At 41.8% G+C, this 26,291-nt stretch overlaps 1 protein-coding gene across 4 annotated transcripts in view; it reads right to left on the reverse strand.

Moving 5' to 3' along the window:
* Positions 1-26,291, reverse strand: part of PARD3B (par-3 family cell polarity regulator beta) — a 474,018-nt gene that overhangs the window by 136,908 nt on the left and 310,819 nt on the right. For all 4 annotated transcript variants that reach the window (XM_064161234.1, XM_064161224.1, XM_064161216.1 and 1 more), the window contains 2 exons: positions 21,283-21,489; positions 19,402-19,636 (listed from right to left, as the gene is read on the reverse strand). In XM_064161234.1, the coding sequence (XP_064017304.1) occupies positions 19,402-19,636; positions 21,283-21,489 (442 nt within the window). The remainder of the gene's footprint in view (positions 1-19,401; positions 19,637-21,282; positions 21,490-26,291) is intronic.

Below are 26,291 nucleotides of genomic sequence, written 5' to 3' on the forward strand. Positions count from 1 at the left end.
TCATGGGCTGTAGCAGGGACTCACTTGACTGCCCATCACCATCTGTTCCTCATGGCCAATAGTAAGTACCTTATGAGAAGTTTATTATTGCTATTATATATAAATATTTTGGATCACGAGCTGATTTCACTTAAAAGTTTTCTCTAGCTCTGGTCCATGTTCTGGTGATGTCATAGGCCAGATTTTTAGAATTGCTGGGTTAACTGCTGGACTTGATTTTAGAAGTCTCTTCCAACAAAAATAATGCTGCCTTTCTAATCTGTAACAGCAATGACTATACAAAAGTGGATGCATTTTTCAGTTGCATTGTGTACACTTTTTTATGGTGTTAAAGTTTGGGTTCAGCAATCACTAGGGTACTTTTCCTGAAGTACTCTAGAGACCTAGAATGGCAGATTTTACTAAACAAGCAGACTGCAGAGGTCATTTTTTTTTAATAAGAAAAATTTCTTTGTTTCTCAGTAGTGTATTTTAAACAAAGTGTCCCTTCAGATTAATACCTATCTTAGTCCTTATCAAAAGGCTTTGAAATCAAAGAGAGAGAGTAAACCCAAGTATTTTCAACTGAGGCAACTGTTTTATTTTTCAGAACTATCCTCTGAGGAACATTTGGGTTTTGTTATTGTTGTCTCAGCTCAGGCAAGACAATGTATGGAAAACTAAAAATTCTCAGGGCCAAAAAACCCCTGTTTCCTCCCCCCCCCCAAGACTGAGTGCTGCATGGCAGAAATGGCACTTCACAAATTGATTTACTCTGGGAATTCAGTCAGAATTAGTTTTTCCTATTTTGTACTTCTCTCAAGCCTGAACAATCAGTAAGGCTAACAGACAAAAAAATGATTTTTTTTTTCTTTCTTATGAATGACAAGGCTAAATTCCATCTGGAATTATTCCTGTGAAACACAAGTCAAAAGAAGGGGACTATAAAGATGCGGTTAAAAGAAGAATTTAGTACCCAAAATCTTTGTATACCAGTGAGAATAAATGAGTAGCAGAAATATCTTTAAGTTTAGACTGCAGTTTTCAGAATTATCTATCATAAGGTATCTCTGAAGAAAAAAACCCCACACATCTGATACTGAGTTACTGAAAGAAATCCAGAACCTCAATATACCTTTTTCAGGTTCACTGTTCAGGGAAAAATTGGACCTTACAAGGTCTCCATTTCAAGCTAGGGTCTCCCCAGTAGGTCTGAAAACATATGAATCACTCTGCAATCTACACAGAACTGGGACTAGAGTGAATTCTCCTACACCTTTACAACATAGAAGAAAAAAAAGCATTAGTCACACCTTTACACCAGCTCACTTCAGTCTTACAGCTGCATGTACTTGGGAACAGTAGGTGGATCTTAGCCCAGCACAAGACTTCCATGAAGTTCAGCAGACTTTGATTCAGGCCTGGAAAATTTTGCCACAAAGCTACCATACATTTGTAATTCTCTGGTTTAAGACCAGTCCATGTATCTTTGAGACATCTGCTGTTTTTCAGTTCAGGAAGACTGACAGACTCCAGGATGCTCTCCACTATTTGGAAATAACTGTTGGTTATTTAGGTTCCCCAAATCCTTCCTTCTGATCACTATGCTCTGCCAAAGCTGGCATCTCTGTTTCATTTTCTGAAATCAGGTCTGATCACTTGTGCAATTAATCCCTATTCCTTCCACTTTTCTCATGAAACAGTAAACATTTTCACCCTGAATCTCAACACTGGTTATGCAAATTTAGTCTGAGCTTCTAGACTTTTTCTACTGCAATTGAAGAGCACAAATGTTAGCTGTGCTTCAAAAGAAACAGGTTATAAAACCTGCTAGCTACAGTATTCACAGTTTTCTTTGTTCTCTGTTTCAGAACTGCTACAGTGTACTAACCTTAATAAAGTTCTGCTTTTCCAAGGGACCAACACAACTATTACAAGTCCAGGTTCAAAAATGGACAGATACTGAACTGAAAATGCCATATAAAGGTCTGTGCTCAGCCAGATGGATTGTCATCTGTGCTGATTCAGTCCAACTTGTCTGTACCATTCAATACAATTGATCACAAGATGCTTTTATAGAGCATTTGGTTATCCTTGAAATTTGGTATCCAGGGGCCCTAGAAAATGCCCACAGCTTGAGCTGTACTTCAGTGAATGCTTTTCTCTATATCAGGGAGACAAATTGTTCTTTTTCTTATCTTGCTTTAAAAATTCCTGATACACATTGAGAGAAATTCAGTTTAAGCCTCACTGTTTCAACCTTGATAGCAACATCCACTTGGTAATTTTAATTAAATCTCATAGCTTCAATGATCTGTATACAGACACTATATCAACTTAAGTTGCTTTCTAGATTGTTTGGTTTGTTCAGTTTTGTTTTGCTTTTGTTTTCCCCTTCCTTCTTGATGTTTTATTTCAGTCTCCATCACTTCTATTTCATCAGCCTTTGAAACTGATTCCTTGAGCAAGCTACCAAGCACAATTTGGGTTTATTTTTCCTATTGCTCTCTAAAGCTCATTTTATGTCAATATTTACAAACCCTCATACTTCAGTGTTTCATTTCAAGCCTTCTCCTTTTAGCTTATAAATTAGCATGACATTTTATGTAACTAATTTGATTTTGTACTTCTTCTCTGATCACTTCTGCATATGAAATTTCCTCTGTTTCATATTGCATATTTCCATATCGATCTTTGTATCTGTAGGCTTGTTTTAGGTCTGTATCTGCCTTGCATGGTAGCTATTAAACAGAAACCTAGATGTTCAACATAATTTTCTGCTTAGCTTTGTGGAAATGTAAGGCTGTAGCTGGTCTATACAATGACAGACAACACGAGTCCCCTAGACAAGGACTTCTTCCTACAGAAGAGAGCGGTCCCAGTTTCATCTGACTAGCATTTTCTAAATGCAACATATAAGATTCCTCAACAAAGAAATCTTCTTGAGTTAATGACAGTCCAAATTCACAAAGCTGCCATCTACCTGGAACAGCTACACCAGAACTTTCTGCTAAGCTTCAGTTATTATGTGAAGACGTTACAATAGTAGTGAAAAAAACCTGGATATCAAAGCCAACAGCAACCAATGCTATCACAGCCAAACAGCCTCATGAGGGTGACTTAACCTTTGACCAGGAAATCTGATCTACTACAGGCAATTTGTGTCTCAAGGTACCCAGTGAATGGCCGATGCATACAAAATAAACAAAGGCCGAGAAAGACAATGAACTGACAACCAAGCTCAACAAATGGTCTTGGTATCCCATGAAGCCATTAATACAATATTCTGTTAAACATCCTTTTCTCCAGAAGTGGGCTGTTTGAACATGTCTGATTGCCTCTGTGTCCTTGAGAAGATGAATGAGATATACAGTGATATGATAAGGCTCTACTGTAAAGAAGCTCCTTTTAGCTAATGTAATCTTTAAGCATCTCCTTGTTCCCCTGCCCTAAAGTATTTATCATCCTCAAGCATCTAAATCCACCACCTCCTCTCCTAAACTTTTGCTGTTCTCATTATAGAGACAGAAACAGTCTGTCCAAGAAGGAGACCCAGCCTTTACCTGGCATTCTGGAAATTTATGTGCTAACTCACTAGTTCCATACAAACACAAGAATACAGGTGAACAACTTAAAATAGCAAAGGTAATAAACTTTTTTGCTGCCATGTGTGATGTATGAATTGTACACACACAACCTGCACAGATAATCAACACACTTTCCCACATAGCTAACTATTTTAACTTTAGCTCCATCGTGGCTCTTTACTATGGTGTGACTGCACTGGTTGAAGAAAGTTCTAGAGCAAAGAAGACAGAAGCATATATTGACTCTACTAGAGAAGTTATTAAACTCCTGAGGTAAATCTTAACTATTTAGTTATTCTGAACCTTGATCCTCACTTTTCCCCCCACCTACTCGAGGATTGGGTTTGGGTCCTTCCTTCCTTCCTTCCTTCCTTCCTTCCTTCCTTCCTTCCTTCCTTCCTTCCTTCCTTCCTTCCTTCCTTCCTTCCTTCCTTCCTTCCTTCCTTCCTTCCTTCCTTCCTTCCTTCCTTCCTTCCTTCCTTCCTTTCTTTCTTTCTTCCTTCCTTCCTTTCTTTCTTCCTTCCTTTCTTCCTTCCTTTCTCTCTTTCTCTCTCTCTCTTTCTCTCTTTCCTTCTTTCTTATTTTTAATCTTCCTCTGTTAAAGATCATCTTGTCTGTGTCCTGTTTTCAATTGCATACAAGTGCATGGACAGCAGTTTCTGGTGTAATCTAAGTTTTCTGCATCAATCTAGGGCCAGTTATGATCTTTTTCTGACTATGACAGGAACATCATTTCAATTTCTTGAAACTCTAGCCTAAAATAAAACAAAAAAAGATTAAACTTTTCTGTTTTTTTCTGTCAAGGGGTTGAGTTGGATCTGCTGCTGATACTCAATTCCATGCTGCAGTCACACTAGCTTCAAAATGAAAGAGCTGGCTGGGACAAAGTATTATGGGGCTTGAAGTTCAGATTGGTCTTCCATTTGCAGCTTTTGAGTTGAAGGTTTTGGGTGTTGCTTTTTTACACTGGGATGGCAGCTGGATGGAGAGGGATGGGGGAGTAGCTCCCTGCTGTGCTTTTTCTGCAAATAGGTTAAGCTAATTGTGCATTATATTATCTCATTTATATTAAACTCTGAACTCTTTATATCAACCCAGAGTTTTCCATATCTAATGTTACTTTCACTCACTTCTGTGTTGCATGAAAAAGACTGTGGTAAATTAGCACAACTAGATATGAGAAAGGTATTTTTTACAATGATGGCAGGGAACCACTGGAAAGGGTTGCTCAGAGAAATGGCAGAAGCCTCATCTCTGGTAACATTCAAGGTCAGGTTGGACAGGGCTCTGAACAACCTGATCTAGTTATGGGTGTCCCTGCTCACTGCAGATGGGGAGGGGGTTGGACTGGATGACCTTTAAAGGTCCCTTCCAAACTAAAGCATTCCATGAATCTTCATTTCAGCCCAGAACTCTTGGAGATCTGCCCAAGCCTGCCCACAGCACCCTCTATTGCTACAGATAACTGATGGCTTGGAAAGCAACAAATGACAACCAAGCTAAAACAGCCTAAATAGGAATTCAATAAGAAAAAGATAGGGCGGAGGTCTTTGGAGATGAAGAGTTGCATTAACTTATTGCAGCACTTACAACCCTAATAATATGCCTTTTTAAAGGAAAGAAATATTTGCTGATTTTGTTCTGGGTAATCTACTTCGCTTCACTCACTCTCCAGTACCTGTGTGTGTATATTATAGTAAAAATCATCATCATCTGCAGTTGTTCAGGGAAATTCTTTCTCAAGAGAAGTGCGGTTTGACTGCAGTTTTGGACAAAGTTTTTATATAGAAAAATGTATTTTACAGTGCAGACTGCATCAAAGAGACAAAGCCCAGTTAAAAAGAGACAAAACAAACATGTATTGCTATGAAGATTAAATGAATGAAGCTTCCTTGACACACCTTCCTTGCTATCTGTTAGGGATGTTACACAATTCAACAGTGGAATGGAATGGAAACAAGCATTTTCAAGTGCAGAAGGAGATATGGAATGCATACTGGGGGGAGGGGGGAGAGGGCAGGGGAAGGAAAGCCAACTCCTTTGAATTGTTTATTTCCTCAATCTAATTTTAATTAAAACCAGAACATTAGGATGTCTGTTATACTAAGCTACTGTAATACAGATTTCCACATTAGAGAACAAAAAGCTTTAAAAAAACCCCAACAAAGATGACAGAGGTAAAATGAACAGTGCCCGACTCATTACTCGCTAGGATTCCTTGGCTAGAAACGAAACAGCAGACAGCAGTGCTGGCCTTCTGTCACCAAAAAATAGCTTTACAATTCTATTTACACATTATTACCAACCAGCCTGATAATCTGGGGTTAGTGTGAGGCCAGGTATTCACTACTTTCATATAAGGGACAATGAATAGCACACAGGCATGCAGTTCATTACTTCAAACTCAATACTGTACTGAACTGAAATGCTAAAGAACTCTAGCAGATACTCAGTGGCCTATGTACCCTGCCATACAGATACACACAGAGACAGACAGTTCTTTGCCTTGTGAGTCAACCTGTAAGACCTTATTTTAAAAAAATTCCTAAACTGGTGATGACAAATACCTCAGTTTATATAATACACAGCTCTGTCCACAACAGCATTTGGCTAACATTTTGTATTTACCCAAGTTTCCTTTTCATTCACCCTTTATTGTTTCTACTCAACAAACCCAAACCAAACAAACAACAAAACCAAACCAAACCCCAAATCCAAACCCCAAACTAACCAAAGAAAACAGAAATAGAGCAGAAGAAGGAGGCTGCAAGAATATAAAGGGAAGAGGAAGAAGGCATCATCATTTTACCATTAGGAATTATTTAAAGTCTTCTAAACAGTTAAAATCAAACTCTCTCAAATGCCCCAGGTCCAAGATGCTAGAGACATAGTTTCACTGGAATGAAGGAAACAAGTGAGGGAAGGCTCTTTAAATGTAAATATTTGTGAGGGGTACAGTCAACAGCATAATTAACTTCCATGGTAAACACCGTGCAGCATCATGAGAAATCAGAGCAGTTGTTCCTTGTGACAAGGTGCAGAATAGAAGCAATACACTGCTAGGCTCATTAATCAAGGCTGTGCATAAGCTGGGTGACAGCTAGGACAAGAGAGCCTGGTATAAAGAACAGGGTAAAGAGGAGAAGAAAGTAACACTGGCAGAAACCTGGTGAGGATGGAGAGCTGGAGGAGATAAGAAGGTGGAACTAACTCTCGTTACCTTCTGAAGTTAACAGCTAAACAAACACGAGCTGCTAGGTAGGGATCAGTCCTGCACCTTTGCATCCATGTCCTAACAGATTCCATACATCAGGAGAGGTGAAGCTGAATGGGACACAGCCAAATGCAACACAGAACCTGAAGGTCTGAAGAGTTCTGTGTACTTACTACTGGTGGACAGAGACAGAAGCTGGAGTGGGAAGGATATAGAACCTTCATCACTCATTTAGTCCTGCTAACATTCATTCACATCATGGAAGATTTACAGCAGAAGAAAATCTTAGAGAGGTGCTGTATAAAATACTTTATGCTCATATATGCTGCAACATGTTTCAGTAGAAAGTGTGTTGCAGAGACAGGCTGGCTGGTAAGCTAAGTGTTCACAAGCAATATATTACTACTGCACAAGTCTGTTAATACTGACCAAAGTGGGAAGGAGACAAAGGTAGTGCCGTGTTGATAGGGACAGGCAAGAATAGTCAGAACAATGACCCAGCAGTGTGATTCAGAAGAGAGACAGACATAATCTGGAAACAACAGGAGTCCAAGCAGAAAGGGACGAGACTTCTTTTGTGTGGTCAGGTATTCAGTATGTTGTGTAAGAAGTGAGGAAATTTTAGACACTTCCCCACAGAGTGGGTTTAAGCTTCACTGAAAGATGATATCCCATGGACAGGCTTTTGTGAAACAGAGAAGATGCTGCTGTGAAGACAGATAAGGACACTAAGATGAACAATCTGTTGAGGGGGGGAAAAATAGTATGCTCACATTAAATTTGAAATGACAAAGAATTCTTTCCTATCAAGAAGGCATAAAATAAGGCATATTTTTTTTTTTCTATCAAGAAGGCATAAAATCAAGTTAAAAGAAAGGGGACTATAATTCTGAGGTGTTAGATGCCAAACTGCATTTCTGAAGCTAAGAGTATCTGTAGCTAGGAGGTGGTACAGAGAGAAGGAAATCCCAGCTTGGTGGCACCTCACACACTAGCAGAAGTAAGATGGGGTGAACAACACAGTATTCTACCAGAAAGTTCTTAGTAACAGTGGCACAGAAGGTTGATCTTGCAAACAGGGCTAAGGCTTGCCTCCCTTCTGCCTTTTCAATTGATTTTCTCTCTTCTTCCCTCCCCCCCCAGAAAGAATCATAGAATCAACCAGGTTGGAAGAGACCTCCAAGATCATCCAGTCCAACCTAGCACCCAGCCCTATCCAGTCAACCAGACCATGGCACTAAGCGCCTCATCCAGACTTTTCTTGAGCACCTCCAGGGACGGTGACTCCACCACCTCCCTGGGCAGCCCATTCCAATGCCAATCACTCTCTCTGGCAACAACTTCCTCCTAACATCCAGCCTGTACTTCCCCAGCACAACTTGAGACTGTGTCCCCTTGTTCTGTTGCTGGTTGCCTGGGAGAAGAGGCCAACCCCACCTGGCTACAACCTCCCTTCAGGTAGTTGTAGACAGCAACGAGGTCACCCCTGAGCCTCCTCTTCTCCAGGCTAAAATATTGTTATTCTATTCAGTCTTTTGGTATCATAGCTTAAAAGATAGTGCCTGAGTGGTCTCTCTCCCTTCTCCTCCCCCTTCCTCCCCCTTCTCCTCTCCAAGAACAGCATGCGTTCTTACCTCATGGTTCGTGGGGGCAGCAGACAATTGAGCTGCATGACTGTGGCCCACTGAGGCCCTGTAGGCCCCAGCTGGGGAGGGCAGTTTTGGCCTACCCTCAGGCTAACTGCGGGTGGATGGGGTGGAGGATTCTGGAAGGCCAGTTTGGGCACAGAGGGTTTTTGTACTTATTCTACCTGAATACAAACCCTATGAGGAGAGGCTGAGGGAGCTGGGGGTGTTTAGCCTGGAGAAGAGGAGGCTCAGGGCTGACCTCATTGCTGTCTACAACTACCTGAAGGGAGGCTGTAGCCAGGTGGGGGTTGGTCTCTTCTGCCAGGCAACCAGCAACAGAAAAGGGGACACAGTCTCAAGTTGTCCCAGGGGAGGTCTAGGCTGGATGTTAGGAGGAAGTTGTTGCCAGAGAGAGTGATTGGCATTGGAATGGGCTGCCCAGGGAGGTGGTGGAGTCACCATCCCTGGAGGTGCTCAAAAAAGCCTGGCTGAGGCACTTAGTGCCATGGTCTAGTTGACTGGATAGGGCTGGGTGCTAGGTTGGACTGGATGATCTTGGAGGTCTCTTCCAACCTGGTTGATTCTGTGGTTTCATTTTGTATATATGCTCTTGTAAAGAGAATTTCTCTTTAAACTTCCAATCAGTGTGCTGTATCCTCATTCTTACTCCTGGAAAGGGGTAACAGTAATTTCTGTCCTCCAGACCCAGGGATGCTTATGGCCCCAAACTGGGACACTTCTGTTTAAGGACAACTGTGGCTCAAAGCAGCTGAGTTAACCAGTGTCACCTAAGAAATCAGTAGCACAGCAGGCAACTGAAACAAAGCCTCTCTCTTTTCCTATCTCCCAAACCATCTCTTGTCCACTTGCTTTCAAAAATCCCATGTGGAAAAGAAGAGGGAAGAAAGAGACAGAGTGGTTCAAAGGGGTCAGTTTTTTCTGAAGCTAGCATACTTCATATGCTCTGAAATTGTGACTACTCCAAAAGCAGCTTTGTTCCTTTTATATGTCAGCAAAACAAAAGGTCAGCCTATTGAAATATTGGCCAGCTCTGACTTTATTCTATTAATAACAAGTAGAGACACATTTTTTAAAGTAATAGTTAAATAAATGGCTGCATGTCTGCAATCATTTCAACTTAAAATGTCAACTGGATTTGAGATGCCATGTGCATTTAATCAATGACTCTACATTCTAATATAAATACTACTTTGGTTTGACTGCTTTGTCTGGCATAAATCATAATTCAGTGAGATGAGTACATATAATTTTGTCTACAGATAGCTGTTAATGGCAATACCTAGCAAACTGGCACCTGCCAGCACATTGTAGCTAAAGAATCTGTCAGGAGTCCCCTTCTGTACCATTTCTCTTTTAATTGTCTCTCCTCTAGCCCCATCGTTTACCAAGTTTATGTTAGAAGAACTACTGAAACAGAAAATCAGAAAAACTGTTTTTTCTTTATCTCAAGGTAGAAGTCATACTTCACACTGCATTCCTGACTAAAATATGTATTTATTGGTTAAAATGCAGCTCAGGAAGCCTTAATTCAAATTCTTGTGAGTATGACTTTAAATTCTCAAGGATGTTTGACAATAAACATAGAATCAATGAGGTTGGAAGAGACCTCCAAGATCATCCAGTCCAACCTAGCACCCAGCCCTAGCCAGTCAACTAGACCATGGCACTAAGTGCCTCATCCAGGCTTTTCCTGAACACCTCCAGGGATGGTGACTCCACCACCTCCCTGGGCAGCCCATTCCAATGGCAAATCACTCTCTCTGGGAAGAACTTCCTCCTGACATCCAGCCTATACCTCCTCCAGCACAACTTGAGACTGTCCCCTATTTCTGTTGCTGGTTGCCTGGGGGAAGAGACCAACCCCCACCTGACTACAGCCTCCCTTCAGGTAGTAATGCACCCATAGAACAGAGAAATTCTCAATGTACCATAACTGTGCTAGTTTGAAGCAAGCTGGAATGTTTTGGTAAAAGAACTAGATAGCAGGCAGTGAAATGAAAAACACTTGTGACTCCTTCTCTCACAGTTATGCTGAGAACTCTGGGAAGAAGTAGTAAACATTCTCCATTTTGTCTTTTACTTCTGCCTTTGCCTTCAGACCTGGTCACATCTCATTAACCTTGCTCCCACTAACCTTGCTCCCTAACCTCTTGGCTGCACCTCTCTTCTTCCTGAGAACTGGGGTAAGGTTGAGAGGGCCGGGGGAGGTGTTGGGGTGGTTTGAGAGCCCCTCCTGGGGACTCAGGTTTCTGGGAGGGGAGTTGTGCTTTTGTATTGTTTATCCTTTGTATATTTCTGTATATAACTGTATATACTGTAAATAGCTGCTTGTATATTTGCTGCTGTAAAATAAATAGCTTCATTTATATTCCCAGAGGCCGTCTGAGTTAGCTGGGGCAAATTCAAAAGTGTGGGGGGGCGGGTAAGAGCCCAAACCATCACAATAACATACATGGTAAATCTGGAATTCAAGTTTTAACCTCAGATAAGATAAAGATTTCAGAGCAAGTAACAGCCCCAACACAGAGAATGAAGGATAAACACACTCCCACATTTTTCAGTATTCATGAAGAATATACTTCATTTTCTAATACTTTTTTTTTCAGAAGGCATTTCTTGTGAGAGGGGAGACAGACACTTAGAAGAAATATCTGGACATTACTTCTATTTTAGCAGGTGTGACATGCACAGACATCAATATTGAAAGGTAAGTGCACATTTAAGTAGACAAGTCACAAAATTTAGTGCACAAAATTAATTCTTACAGACCAAGCTTGCTGCTCTCTCTTTTTTTTTCCTTACTAATGGCTTGAATAATGATATTTCAACTTGAAGTGAACATGCAACTGTTTGACAAAAAGCATGCTCCTTGCAAACAGTTTGCAATTTCATGTCCTTTTAAATAGTCAGAGGGAACTTTCTGCTCTGATCTGTTAAGTAAATATAAATCTTGTTATCCAAGTTCAGTAGTGAGAGTGAGGGGTCTATTCTTCTTCATTGCACTTGCATACATCTAACGTTAATGAGATTTATGCATGCATATTAAGAAGAGAACAGATGCTTAATTAAACAAATAAGTCTTTAGTAGGCAGTCCACATGACCATTTTTAGTACAAAACCCCCTTATTTTCTCTGGTTTAGCCTGATGATGAACGTGGCTAAGGAGGAATCGATGATGTGGAGGAAAAGTTATATATGTAAACTGAAGTATTTGTCCTTTTATAGTTTAAAATATTCAACAACCTCAAAATACATTAAATGGATTAGGTTTCTCCTCTCCCTCCAGCTCTCAGGCTCTCCAAAGGAAATGGGAGTTTTATTTACTAATTTGCTTACTTGAAAAGTGAGAATTTTATTAGGCAAAAGGAAATCAAGGCCTCTAAATAACTCATCTGCCTCATTAACTGATGCTTCATATCGAACACATGATCCATGTCAGATAATTTCATTACTGAGAAAAAAAAATTTCCAACATAACTTTACCCTAATTAAGTTATCATTTAATCCAGTCCTGGTTTTTGGTGTGCTTTTGTTGAATTGGTTGTGTTTGTTGTTGTTTTTTCACATCTATGCATATCCATTCCGGTTTCCAGCACCATATGTATGTGCATATAAATATATTAAAAAGCCATCTATATATTGCCTCTCTGCAGCAAATCACAGCTTTATTATTTGCTATTCCTTCATTATATTGCTAACTTTTCTTCTACAATGCTCAACTTCTCTGGGCAACACAGAACTAGAAAAAAAATCTCTCCATAAGCTATCATACTGCTATATTTAATGGAAGTCAATATCTGTATATTATGCCATCTACTTTGCAATACCATTACAGGCTCAACAGCGGTGGTTGTAGAAAGTGTCATTCTGAGCACAAGGCCTATAATAGCAATAATGAAAAAAGGGTCATTTCTGTCTCCCTACTAGAATGAAAAATTAAAATCACTAAGGCACTTAGCTCAAAGGAAAATTGGCAAATTAAGAGGACAAAAATAAAATATTCATGGCTTATATTGTGAAATGGAAGGTAAATAATTTAAGATGAACTATTATGTGGGAAAGTGCACTCTTTCTGAAGAGGAAAAAGCGAATGTAACTAATATGCACATCTATATTCTTGCTTCCTGGGCTTAGAGTTACATATACAGATACACAGAGATGCAAGCTGTGGTTGATGTGCAGCACTTGTGAGGGACAGACATTTTCCCACCTATATTAATTTTTGGAAATATTTGCTAGTGAACTAGTGAAGCCAGCTACGCAGGAGTTGCCTTCTATGATAGAGCTTGGTTGGCTTTTTAAATCCTGAATCCAGTGTGCTAACAAGAAACTGAATGAGAAGGTGTTCTTCCATGGCACTCCAGTTTGGCAAAACTCTTTGAGTCACCAATTATTACATAAGTTGCCTTTAGACTTTTATAACACAAAAAAATTTCTGACTTCAGCCTACTGGTCTCTGCCTGAGGGAGTGAGCTATTAAAATGCCATTGGTGTGGCTGCAGTCCATTAGCTAACCTACCTTCATACCCATAAAGCTGAAAGGGCTGCCCAGAATTTTTACAATCACTATCTGTAAAAGGTAGCGAGAGAGCCATAGACTTATGTTTATTATATGCCAGGACTGTAACAACTGCTATGGGATTAGGATATGGAGCAGCACTGCATAGCAGAGGTCACAGGCCACATTCCCCTGGTGATTTTAATGTTCAGTCTTTCGCCAACTTAATTTAGAAACCAACACCAAGCCTACCTATGTTAGAAAAGAATATTTTCATAGCATTTGAGATCATGACAACTAAATAAATACAGATCACAAGTTCAAAAACTGGAGTTCACCACATAGCAAACTGAGGAATGATTATTTAGGGCTTTTTTTAAATTAACCTCTTGGTTAGTTTTAGTTTTGCATTCTGAGTGCTAAGTGATAATGCATTTTGCATTAGTGCTCAGCATCAACTATTTCTAAACACCTTGCACCAATGGGTTAACCCTTACAAACAGCCTACAGAGCCAACTCACAGTTCACTCTGACGGTTGCAAACGAGTGATTCCACATGCTACCTTTAGTCAAAGGCACAAATGTTCCTGCTGTTTCACTACAGTGTTTCTCATGAGAATGCAAAATACCTTCAGAAAGTCCAGGGAAGCACATGTGAGGTCCAGAAGGCTCAGTGTCCTAAAAGAATTGTTCAGCTCCAAGTAAGAAAACAAATGAATCAAGAAACTAATGTGGCATTGCATAATCTTGCTACTGTTAGATATCGGTACAGAACTGAGTGTTTTATCTCTTCCAAAAAAGTTTTAGCATAGATGCTAGACAATTGCTTTTCCCCAAGACTACAGCATACATCTCATCACAGCACCAAACATCAGAATATTTAATATAGCTGGTTTCCTGATATACAACTTCAATTTAGTTTGCTATCTGTTGTCTAGCAGTAGGTTATTTAGCTATGATAGTCCAGTGCTCAGAAAAAAAAAAAAGTAAAACATAATGCTCCTTAGCCAATGTCACACACAAACAGCTCAGAGGGTCAACTTTTGTCATTCTTTGGACAGCACATAACATGCATCAAGTACTAATGCAGGAAATATGTGCATCACAACTAACAGAAGAAGAAAACAAACACTGTTCAGTCTGCACTGAAGTGGAATGGTACTTTGGATTACAGAGATTTAGCTAATCACTAATAACCAGTACATCTGCATTTCAAATCTCCAGTATACTAATCTCCTTTGCTCTAGAATCATCATAGAATCATAGAATCAACCAGGTTGGAAGAGACCTCCAAGATCATCCAGTCCAACCTATCCCCCAGCACTATCCAGTCAACTAGACCATGGCACCAAGTGCCTCATCCAGTCTTTTCTTGAAGACCTCCAGGGACGGTGCCTCCACCACCTCCCTGGGCAGCCCATTCCAGTGGGAAATCACTCTCTCTGTGAAGAACTTCCTCCTAATCAAGAAGGTTGGAAAAGACCTGGAAGGTCATCCAGTCCAACCATCACCCAGCTACCAGGAACACTAAACTATGTCCTGAAGCGCAATATCCACATCCTTCTTCAACTCCCCCAGGCACGGTGACTCCACCACTGCCTTGGACAATCTATATCAACACTTCACCACTCTCTTGCCCTTCTCTTACCCAAGCACACCCTTGTGTGCTCTCATCTTCTGCTTCAAACCCATCCTCTTCCTCTGTGTCATTCCCTCTAAGTGCCACAGTCATCAAATTGATGCAGCCAAGAGTTCCAGTTAATACTGGGTGAAACAAAAGGATTTAAAAAACCACAATGATTTAAAAAAATAAAAACATGATTTTTTGATGGTCTCCCTGAATCACATCCACCTAAAAAAAGCTTCAATCCAGGAAAAGCTTAGCAGGAAAGTAAAGAGGTTTTTTTTTTCCTTCATATGTGTAAAAAAAGACCAGGAACTACAAGTAAATAGCAGCTGAGCAACAGATGAGGCACTAAGCGAAATCTGTTAGCAACTGCTAACAGCTTTGCTATTTTCTGTTGTTAAATTAAAAAAAAAGTAAAACCCCAATGCAGGAGCAATTCCAATATGTTCAAAAATCTCAGACACAGAAGACTAAAGCTCAGTGCTTCTGGTACTACAGATAAATACTTGGGTTTTGCTTTAATATCTTAAAAATGCTTTGTTATTGATTATAAGACAGAAACAAGCTAATTCACGTGGACATACTATCACACAAAAACTCATCATAGCTATACAGATGACCCAAAAGGTATAGCACAAAACCCCCCACCACAGACAAGTGTGACACTTCCAGCAGCTGCATCAGCCTCCAATTCTGCTTTCTTTTGTTCTTTATACATGACCTCTAGTCAATTGTAAGAAAGTGCACGTGTCTTTATTTGCACTGAGCTTTCTGGCAATACCTCAAAAATATTTTCACTGTCCTTCTGGTCCTGGAGCTGGCCACAAATGATAATTTCCTATTTATCTCGATCCAGTCTTGACATGGATTCAGCAAATCTGTTTTCCTGTGTGGCTGCATCCACTGAAATTTCTCTGAATAAAGCAGCCCACAAATTACAAACGGTATGAAAGTACCAGTGTGGGGTTCCAGCTCTTTGTAAGATCTATTAGTTACATGGCTGCAGTCAGGGCACTAGTTTAAAAAAGTCATGGCATCACCCAGTCCCAGGCAGATACATTCTATTTCCACTGGAATATACCTTTCCTAACATCTTTCCTCTTAGGTCTGTCTCTACTGTCACTCTATCTGGGGCTCTGGTCCTTGTTCCTCATTTTGGTGGTCTCTCACATGGGGGATCACTGTGTAACTTCTATCATATTTACAAAAGCTACACTACAGATTTCCTTCTCCATCCAGCTTTCTGCTCCCTTATGGTGTTTATATTTCTAATGCCTTCTATGGCAGGTTCCCCTTCCCACTTAAACTCATAAAGTAAAAAACAGAGCTCATCTCTGTTTCTGAGTACTTCTATTTCTTTCTCTTAAACCACCAGGAATTAGCAGTCACCTTGCTTGCTGCAGAAGCTCACAACTTCATTCTCCTCAGCCGCTGTTTCCTTCCACAGATGTTCTACTAGTAAAACATGCCAATTTTATCTCCACAATGTCATAAAAAATCTGGCTGTTGCTTTCCATCCATGCTGCTAAAATACTTGATCATTCAAACCTTCTTATTGCAGTTGTCTCCTCCCTATGCTTCCTGACACTCCTCATTCCTCACATCACTCCAAAACTCCATATTGAAAAGTATCTCTGGTATTTATTCAGTAAGTTCCTTGAGTAGTCTCCTATTTTTTCTTTTAAGATGTTCAAATTATTTTTGGATTTCTATGTCATCCACAGCAGTTTCTCCCTGAAAGAGCACCTGCCTGGTTTTGCTCATCCTGAGCAGGACACATGTTTCCAGGTCTTTTGTAAACTTGCACTGTTTGATATAGGGTTATGATGTCATTGGCATCACTGAAACATGGTGGAATGGATCTCATGGTTGGAGCTTGGGGATAGATGGTCATAGACTCTTCAGGAGGGACAGGCAAGAGTAAAGAGGAGGGGCTGTTGCCCTCTACATCAATGATCAACTAGAGTCCATGGAGCTCCACCTGGGGATGAGCAACGCAAAAACAGGGAGCTTATGGCTAAAGGTTAAAGGGAAGGGACAGGAAGGTGACATCATAGTATGAGTCTGCTACAGATCTCCTGGTCAGGTAGGTGAAGCACACAAAGCCCACAAAAAAATAGCAGAAGCTATAGCAGAAGCCCAGGCCAACCTCATGAAATTCAACAAGGCCAAGTGTAAGGTCCTGCACCTGGGTCGGTGCAATCCCAAGCACAGATACAGGCTGGATGGCAAATGGCTGGAGAGCAGCCCTGAGGAAAAGGACCTGGGGGTCGATGAGCTCAACATGAGCTGGCAGTGTGCATGTGCAGCCCAGACAGCAACTGTGTCCTGGGTTGTATGAAGGGAAGTGTAGCCACCAGGGCAAGGGAGGAGATTCTGTCCCTTTAGTCTGTTTTTGTCAGACCCCACCTGGAGTACTGTGTACAGCTCTGGAGCCCCCAACACAGGAAGGACTTGGAACTGTTGGAGCGAGTCCAGAGGAGGGGCATGAAGATGATCAGAGGGCTGTAGTGCCTCTGCTATGGGGACAGGCTATAAGAGCTGGGGCTCTTCAGTCTGGAGAAGAGAAGGCTTTGAGGAGACATTATAGTAGCCTTCCAGTACCTGAAGCAGGCCTACAGGAAGGCTGAGGAAGGACTACTTACAAGGTCTTGTAATGACAGGACAAGGGGTAATGGGTTTAAACTGGAAGAGGGGATATTGAAACTAGATATTAGGAAGAAGTTCTTTACAGTGAGGGTGGTGAAATACTGGAACAGGTTGCCTGGGGAGGTTGTGGATGCTCCCTCCCTTGGAGGTGTTCAAGGCCAGGTTGGATGAGGCCTTGAGCAACCTGTTCTAGTGGGAGCTGTCCCTGCCTATGGTGGGGGAGTGGAACTGGATGATCTTTGAGGTCCCTTTATGATTCTATGATATCATTCAGTCTTTACAGTCTTTACCTTTCCTTCACTTTATCATGGTAGGATTCCCTAGGATTATTACCTTCTCACGAAGGAACTTGTTTTCAAGAATAATTTTATAAATTCTAGGAAGAAACAATGAGGAAGACACAGAAAACTCCCAGCTGAACCATTAGCTCTTACAAATAACTCCTGCTCTATTCATAATAACCTGTTGCTTCCATTTTTGCGTGCCTTACAGAGATTTTCAATGGCATGGGATGGAAATACCCATTCTGTGCTGCCATACAGATAAACAAACATTACTAACAATTACTGTCTGCTGGGGAGCCTATCAATCTAAATAAAAAGCAAGCTTCTGAAAAGAACAGATGTATAAAGCTCATGTACTACCAACATGTGAAATGTATTCTGAAGGAGAGAACTACTATGAATGGTAACCTATTGTTCCCAGCTTTGCACATGGATCATTATCAGATTTTTTTGTCAACTACAATCTCTTGTTTTCGATTCTGATGTCATCCCATATTTCTTCTGGCTCAGGCATCACACCCCCAAAAGCAAGATTTTGCACTTCAAACTTAGAATTTGCCAGCGATACACAAAACGGAATACTTATGGTTTTGTCAGACCTCTCTGTCATTTCCTTGCCTTTCCAACAGCCCTATTCAAGCCAAAAAGTCAAAAATAATGAAAACAGACATAAAGCTTAAGATACACAAGAGAGTCATTGAAGTCACCCTCCTAATTATTCAGTGTTTTGACTACTGTTCCATGTTAAGCCTCTTTTTTGCTTTAGCAGCATGAACACAAATGCAGGTGCAATGCACAGGTGTATGTGCTTCCTTGGCATTCCTAAAGAGCCCCATTTGAATGCAGACTGCTACACCCACACACCTTCATCTCATGAAGACTAACAACTGCTGAAGTCATGCAAATTTGGTACACAAGCATCTCTCTCTATTTTTTACAATATCTCTATAGTGTTCAAAAGCTGATAGGACAAATTTGAGGATTGCTGTTGATGATACAAGATACAGGGAATAAAGTCAGCTAAAATATGTGTGTATATAACGTAAGCTGTTTGACTCCAGAGAACACACCAACAGAAAGTTGCAATGCAATGAGTTCACATATCACTGTCCTAATGAGTGTCACTACAAGTGAACGATCTGGCAGCTGAATTTCTTTGATTACTGCTTAAATGCAGTGATTGTGTCTTCTATATGTATCTGGCTTGTCTACAATACAGCATGCAAAGAAACACCAACAGCCCCCTAAAACTAACATTAAGTGTTCAGTGCCACAAGTAACACGGTCATACAGTCTTAACTTCCTCCAGGTGATCATTAAATTTCATTCACATACTGCAAATTAACTGCAGAGATCTACTTAAAAGAAAATACTTTAACCCTCAATAAAGTAAACAGGTACCAGAGGCAGCAGTGACAGCAACAGAGCACCTATGGCACCAAAGGGCAGGACAGTGAGCTTTAGACCGCTGGAGGCAACAGCTGAAGCTATGAAGCAAAGATTTGATCACTGTTTACAGTTACCCAAGTAACCTTGCTCTCCCTAAAGCTCATAAAGGAAGCAGATAAGCAAGGAAAGAGAAGGTAAATGTCTGAGAGTGGGACATGTATTACTCAGAAATATTCCCCACAAAGCCTTCCCCCTCGACACACTCTTGTTTTCAGCCTGAAACCTTGAATCTTTTCTGACATATGGGTATGAATTTCAAAGGCACAAAAAGACATTTTATCTGCCAAATGTCTTCTGCCTCAGCTACAAGTTTGGTGTAAAAGTATAAACTGCTTTCTTTTTAAATAACATAAACATTATTTTGAGTCCAAGTGAAATAATTTCTCCACTGCTTTTAAAGAGTATCAGTTGTCTCCTATGTTATAATGAGAATGGGTGACTGTTTTCCTTACTAAATTGCCATACCTCAACATGACACCAAAGCCTTTCTTCTTTTTCTTTTCCACATCTTCATTCTCTTCCTTCCTCTTCTTCTCTTTGATTTTAGATTTGCCCTTTTCCTTTTTCTTCTCTTTCTCTCTATTTTTTTTTTCCTTTTTTGCTTTGGATTCAGCATCTTCTATTTCAGGGTTCCCTGGAGAGGGAGATTCCAAGTTCTGAGCTTCTTGACCAGAGTGAGAACTTTTATCAGAGAAACCATCTGCACAGAATGCAAAAGAAACAGTGAGTATAGCCAGGGGCCACCAAAACGCAAACACATGAAACACAGCATAAGTGTGTATGAAGTGCTCAAATGACTCACACTTACTCATTCAACTGAATAACTTAAAAAGCACAGGATCACAGGATGTCAGGGGTTGGAAGGGACCCAAGGAGATCACTGAGTCCAACCCCCCTGCCAGAGCAGGACAATACTATCTAACACAGATCACAGAGGAACACATCCGGGCAGGCCTTGAAAGTCTCCAGAGAAGGAGACTCCACAACCTCTCTGGGGAGCCTGTTCCAGTGCTCTGTGACCCTTACAGTAAAGAAGTTCCTCCTTGTGTTGAGGTGGAACATCCTGTACTGCAGTTTATATCCATTGCTCCTTGTCCTATCACAGGGAGCAAGTGAGCAGAGCCAGGCCCCCCTCTCCTAACACCCAGCCCCCAGATATTTATAGACATTTATTAAATCCCTTCTCAGCCTTCTCTTCTCCAGACTAAAAAGTCCCAGGTCCCTCAGTCTCTCCTCATAAGCCATGCCCTCCAGTCCCCTAATCATCCTTGTAGCCCTCTGCTGGACCCTCTCCAGCAGATCCCTGTCCCTCTTAAACTGGGGAGCCCAAAACTGAACACAGTATTTAAGATGAGGTCTCACCAGGACAGAGTAGAGAGGGAGGAGAACCTCCCTTGATCTGCTGGACACACTCTTCCTAATACACCCCAGGATCCCACTGGCCTTCTTGGCCACAAGGGCACGTTGCTGTGCCATGGCTAACTTGTTATCCACCAGGACCCCCAGGTCCCTCTCCATAGGACTGCTCTCCAGCAGATCACCTCCCAGTCTGTACTGGTGCAGTTTATTATTCCTCCCCAGCAGACTAAACATATCTAGTGAATTCAAGCAGCTTTATACTGTAAATTAAATATAGAGATACTTTAATGACTTCTTTTCTAGTTATTATTCCTGATACAAAAATCCTGACATGGTAAAACACTATTCTGTTTGAAATCTACCTTGTTAGCCTCCATCAGCTTGGGAAAACTGACATGCTGGGATGCAGTGAGAGCTTAATTCAAAAAGAAATTCTGGTGACTGCCATAAGCAACCCATGTAACGAATTATCTCATTCACTCCTTGGAATCTTATTTCTCTTTAGGGAGTTCAGGAACCAAGGAAAGTTTTATGCTAAAAGAAACACACTTGCAAACCAGAGTCTGTAAGATCACAGTGAGAGAATGAGCAGCAGGGTGCTACCAATACACTCTGCCTTGCCTATAATAGGAAACAAATTTTCAGGTCAGAGGAGGCAGAATTGTAGACAGCTCTGTAAAACAAAAAATAATACAATTTTAAACATAATCTAAGTCAGCTGCTTCTTGAAGTAAAAAAGTATAATTGTTTAAGGATTGAATACTAAGTCCTCCAACTCCACCCTGCCTCAAAGGAGATCAGTGAAAGCCTTTACATCCCCATCAAGGTTGGATAGGCTACAGCAAAGACAGCTCTATTCAGAAGATGCTTTTAAAATGTGATCAGTTTCAATTTGACTAAATTAGTTGCTGATGTGTTTATTGAGTTGGCTCTCAGCAGTGCTAATTGGAGGTGGCTCCCTCAAGAAATATGTCGTTAGCAACATACCCTCCTCTCCATCTTCAGGACCATCATAAGACTTGTCAATGGCAGCTCGGAAACTCTCATTACACCCCCGGCCACGGACCACATGAGGTCTGGGTCTGTGAAAAGGGAGCTCATTCTTCCTAACTTCAGCCACAGCAGTCTGAAGACTCTCGAGAGAGCTGGACTTCTTCAATCCCAGAGTAGGACCAAAATCTTTGTCAGAAGAGTCTGGAAAACAAATAGTTAAGATTTTATATCTAAAATCATAAAGAAAAATAAAACTAGTCAGACAAGCATCTTAATTGTGTACTTTACTACTTGGGGCCTTTGAAATAGTATGCAATCAATGTAATTTGTTCTAAAAATAACATCAAGTTAAAGCTAGTTCAGTAGATATCCCTGTTAAGACTTGGAGGGAGCATCATGGAATTTAGAGACCTGACAACAGTGATGGCCAATATCTGGCTCACTCTGTGTCACTTCAGAGCCTACATGAGTGATGAGGTTGCTTCTGTTCCAGTGGGTTCTTTAAGGTCCAGGAAATGCATACACACACAAGGGTACCCCCTCTGGGTACAGTTCCAACACTTTACTGTAGTTTAAGTACTAGAATCATAAGAGAGAACAACATGCTGGAAACTACAATGCTGAATAAGATATGACAAAGAATGCCAAGTAACTCTATTGATCAGAGAGCAGGTTATAGTCACCCTATCCAACTGACCAGCAATACTCCTGAGATGGGCAGATGACAGAGCTGCCAGGCACTTATCTGAGATGGGAGTCCCCATCGGACACCGCACCGTCATGGTGGTAAGCCTGGTGCTGCTCCAACCCAGCTACCTAGGCTCTTGGTATATCACAGTATCACAGTATCATCAGGGTTGGAAGAGACCTTACAGATCATCAAGTCCAACCCTTAATATATATATGGGTTCGAAATTCTGTGATGTATGGCAGGACTTCCAGAAGGCCAAACAAAGGAGAGTGGAGCTCCTCCTTTATTTCAGAATCTATTGCATAACATCTTTCCCTGCTGCTCATCATGTGCATACTTGCAAGCCCTGTTTTCCCCAGGTCTTATCTCTAGTAACCTAGTGACTATCAGCCTGTTGTAAATTCTGATCAAACACAAACCAACTCTTCCCTCTTACAGCTTCTTGCCCTTTTGACAGAGATATCCAACTGGACAGTCCTAATGGTCTCATTAGACTCACAAAACCAAACAGAGCTACACAAGAGTTCTGAGTTTTAGAATGAGTCATGGCTGATATTTTCAAACACGTTTCTCCTGCAAGAAGATATTATTAGTTCTCTCACAGTCTTTTCTTCAAGCTGAAACTAGTGCTATGATATCAACATATATAGTAGGTTATTCAAGAAACAAGTATTTCCAGCAAAGTACACCTTAACAAATGCTGCTGCTGCCTCTTCCCTTGTTTACAGGCATATGAAAGTATTTCCTTTCTTGGAATGTTTGACTATCTGACCTTAGAAAGGCATTTTGTGACAGCATTAATTAGCATTAATGTGATGATAGTTGAATAGGCAAAAGAAAATAAAGTTCAATTAATACATGCTACATCAACAAAGAACCGTACAGTGATTCAAAAGTCTTTGTAGCATCTACTTTTTATATGGTAGACCAGAAAAAGTGACATTTAGGCACTGAGGTGTAGACTTGGCCTTGCAATATACCTTCTGTCTCTGAGAACACAAATGCTGCTTTTTCAACTTTTAAGTGGTACTAACACAAGCAACGGGATAATATAAGAAGATATTCATGTACATAGAATCAACCAGGTTGGAAGAGAACTCCAAGATCATCCAGGCCAACCTAGCACCCAGCCCTATCTAGTCAACTAGACCATGGCACCAAGTGCCTCATCCAGCCTTTTCTTGAACACCTCCAGGGACGGTGACTCCACCACCTCCCTGGGCAGCCCATTCCAATGCCAATCACTCTCTCTGGGAAGAACTTCCTCCTAACATCCAGCCTAGACCTCCCCTGGCACAACTTGAGACTGTGTCCCCTTGTTCTATTGCTGGTTGCCTGGGAGAAGAGGCCACCCCCCACCTGGCTACAATGTCCCTGCAGGTAGTTGTAAACAGCAATGAAGTCACCCCTGGGCCTCCTCTTCTCCAGGCTAAACAACCCCAGCTCCCTCAGCCTCTCCTCATAGGGTTTGTGCTCCAGGCCCCTCACCAGCTTTGTTGCCCTTCTCTGGACACGTTCCAGCATCTCAACATCTCTCTTGAATTGAGGGGCCCAGAACTGGACACAGGACTCAAGGTGTGGTCTCACCAGTGCTGAGTACAGGGGAAGAATAACCTCCCTTGTCCTACTGGCCACACTGGTCCTGATCCAGGCCAGGATGCTGTTGGCTCTCTCTGCCACCTGGGCACACTGCTGGCTCATCTTCAGCCTACTATCTATCAGTACCCCCAGGTCCCTCTCTGCCTGGCTGCTTTCCAGCCACTCTGTCCCCAGCCTGTAGTGCTGCTTGGGGTTGTTGTGCCCAAAATGCAGAACCCTGCACTTGGCCTTGTTAAATCTCATCCCATTGGCCTCTGCCCACCCATCCAGCCTGTCCAGGTCCCTCTGTAGGGCTCTCTTATCTTCCAACAGATCAACACCTGCTCCTAGCTTGGTGTCATCTGCAAACATACTGATGCTGGACCCAATCCCCTCGTCCAGATCATCAAAGTCCATATACTTTCACGCCTGAAGATATCCAAGGACCATGGAAAAGACAGATGTGTTAGTACCATACACTGGGATTTTAGCAGTCCCAGAGTGCACATATTTCTAAATTAAAACTGTGATTAGTGACTTCTTAAAAGGAACAACAAAAGAAGTCAAGAATTGGCAGCAAGTAGAGACTTGTCACTAGTGTTTACATAGAGTGGTTTACTCTTTTGTTACCTACAGACTAACATGTAGCTGAAAATAAGGGGTGGTGGTGTAAAGGAGCATGCAGAGACAAGTTTAAGGCAAGGCTGTTGCTCTGTCACACAGTGCAACCTTCTTTCATTCACTAACTGCCATTCTGGAGACTACCATTACTGCCAGATTAGCAGGTGCAAAAATGGAGTTAGAACAATGGCTTGCATAGGATAAAGGTGCTCAAAATCACTAAGGACTTGTGCATGAGTAAAAGGCACTGTGGTGCCGATCTCAGGCTGCTGAGAAGGGGTAAAACCAAGAGAATCGTAATCGCAGTATAAAGTGGCAATGTGAAAGCTGCTCTGATCAGCAGAGAAAAAGCTTTCCTGCTTTTTAGCCAGAAAACAGCTTTTATGGCTTGCTGTAGCAGAAGGTAAGACACAGAGGTACATGCAGCAGAGCGTGCCAGGCTTCAGCAGCCCAAGGAAAGTGGAGCTGTCAGTCAGACTGAGTTGCAGGCCTAATCTCAGTACTGCCTGGGCAGAAGAGGGTGAAAGCTCCCACCTCTGCATGCAGCAGGCACCCAGAGCACCACCTGCACTGAGGGCAGTTTAAAGGCAACTACAGCATCTGCAAAGAAGCAGTTGCCACAGCCCCATTTCCAGCAGCAGGCAGTGCAGTTGCTGCAAAAGGCCTGTACAAGACTTAGTATACTAGTTCAGTATCCTAAGTTTTATCACCTGAAAGAAAAAAGTCTCAGGTTAAATGCCAGTTAGACCCAGTCTTTTATAAAGCTTAGCAAACTACTCAAACCGACTCCTAGCATGAAGACCATTCCTAAGAAAATCCAAGCCAATAGCTAGGGTGTGGAGTGACACACCCAAACATCACATGGACCAGAAAGTGAGCTGTTTGCCCTGCCATACACTCACTATGATGCAGTGTTTGGGTCCATGCTAGCTAATTCAATCAAGGTTATCACAAAAATCTTCTTTGTCCAACACTTGCCTTAAATAATCACGTGGGAAACTCAGCTTTATTGACAAAGTAATTTTTTTCTGGACAAACAGTCTTTATTTTGCATTTAGTCCTCACACAAAAGCCCCCCTGAGGAATTAATTTTCACAATAACTAGCAATAACTTTCTGTTGTAAAGAGAACACTTAGGGTGACTTTCATGTAGTGTTTTCTCTTTGCTAATAAAAATGCAGCACTCTTTGGCTACCAAGTAAATTCAGAACATCACTACCCTGAAAAAAAGACTTTTTCCCCCCTAATGTCCCCAGAAGAAACAGAATTGGCTGATGGTCACATCATTCCTACATGATCAAATAATGTATCACAGTATCACCAAGGTTGGAAGAGACCTCACAGATCATCAAGTCCAACCCTTTACCACAGAGCTCAAGGCTAGACCATGGCACCAAGTGCCATGTCCAATCCTGCCTTGAACAGCTCCAGGGACGGCGACTCCACCACCTCCCCGGGCAGCCCATTCCAGTGCCCAATGACTCTCTCAGTGAAGAACTTTCTCCTCACCTCGAGCCTAAATTTCCCCTGGTGTAGCTTGAGGCTGTGTCCTCTTGTTCTGGCACTGGCCACCTGAGAGAAGAGAGCAACCTCCCCCTGGCCACAACCTTCCCTCAGGTAGTTGTAGACAGCAATAAGGTCTCCCCTGAGCCTCCTCTTCTCCAGGCTAAACAACCCCAGCTCCCTCAGCCTCTCCTCGTAGGGCTGTGGTCAAGGCCTCTCACCAGCCTCGTCGCCCTTCTCTGGACACGCTCAAGCATCTCAATGTCCCTCCTAAACTGGGGGCCCCAGAACTGAACACAGTACTCAAGGTGTGGTCTAACCAGTGCAGAGTACAGGGGCAGAATGACCTCCCTGCTCCTGCTGACCACACCATTCCTGATGCAGGCCAGGATGCCACTGGCTCTCTTGGCCACCTGGGCACACTGCTGGCTCATGTTCAGGTGGATATCAATCAGCACCCCCAGATCCCTTTTTGTTTGGCTGCTCTCCAGCCACTCCGAGTGGCTGGAGATGTGTTAGCTTTAAGGTACTAGCTATATTTGTCCCTCACTGGCAAAGAAAATGAAATTTAATCTGTGAACTTCCAATGTTTTACCATTTAAAAAGTATC

The sequence above is a fragment of the Pogoniulus pusillus genome, chromosome 2 (genome assembly GCF_015220805.1).
Source record: "Pogoniulus pusillus isolate bPogPus1 chromosome 2, bPogPus1.pri, whole genome shotgun sequence".
NCBI lineage: Eukaryota > Metazoa > Chordata > Aves > Piciformes > Lybiidae > Pogoniulus > Pogoniulus pusillus.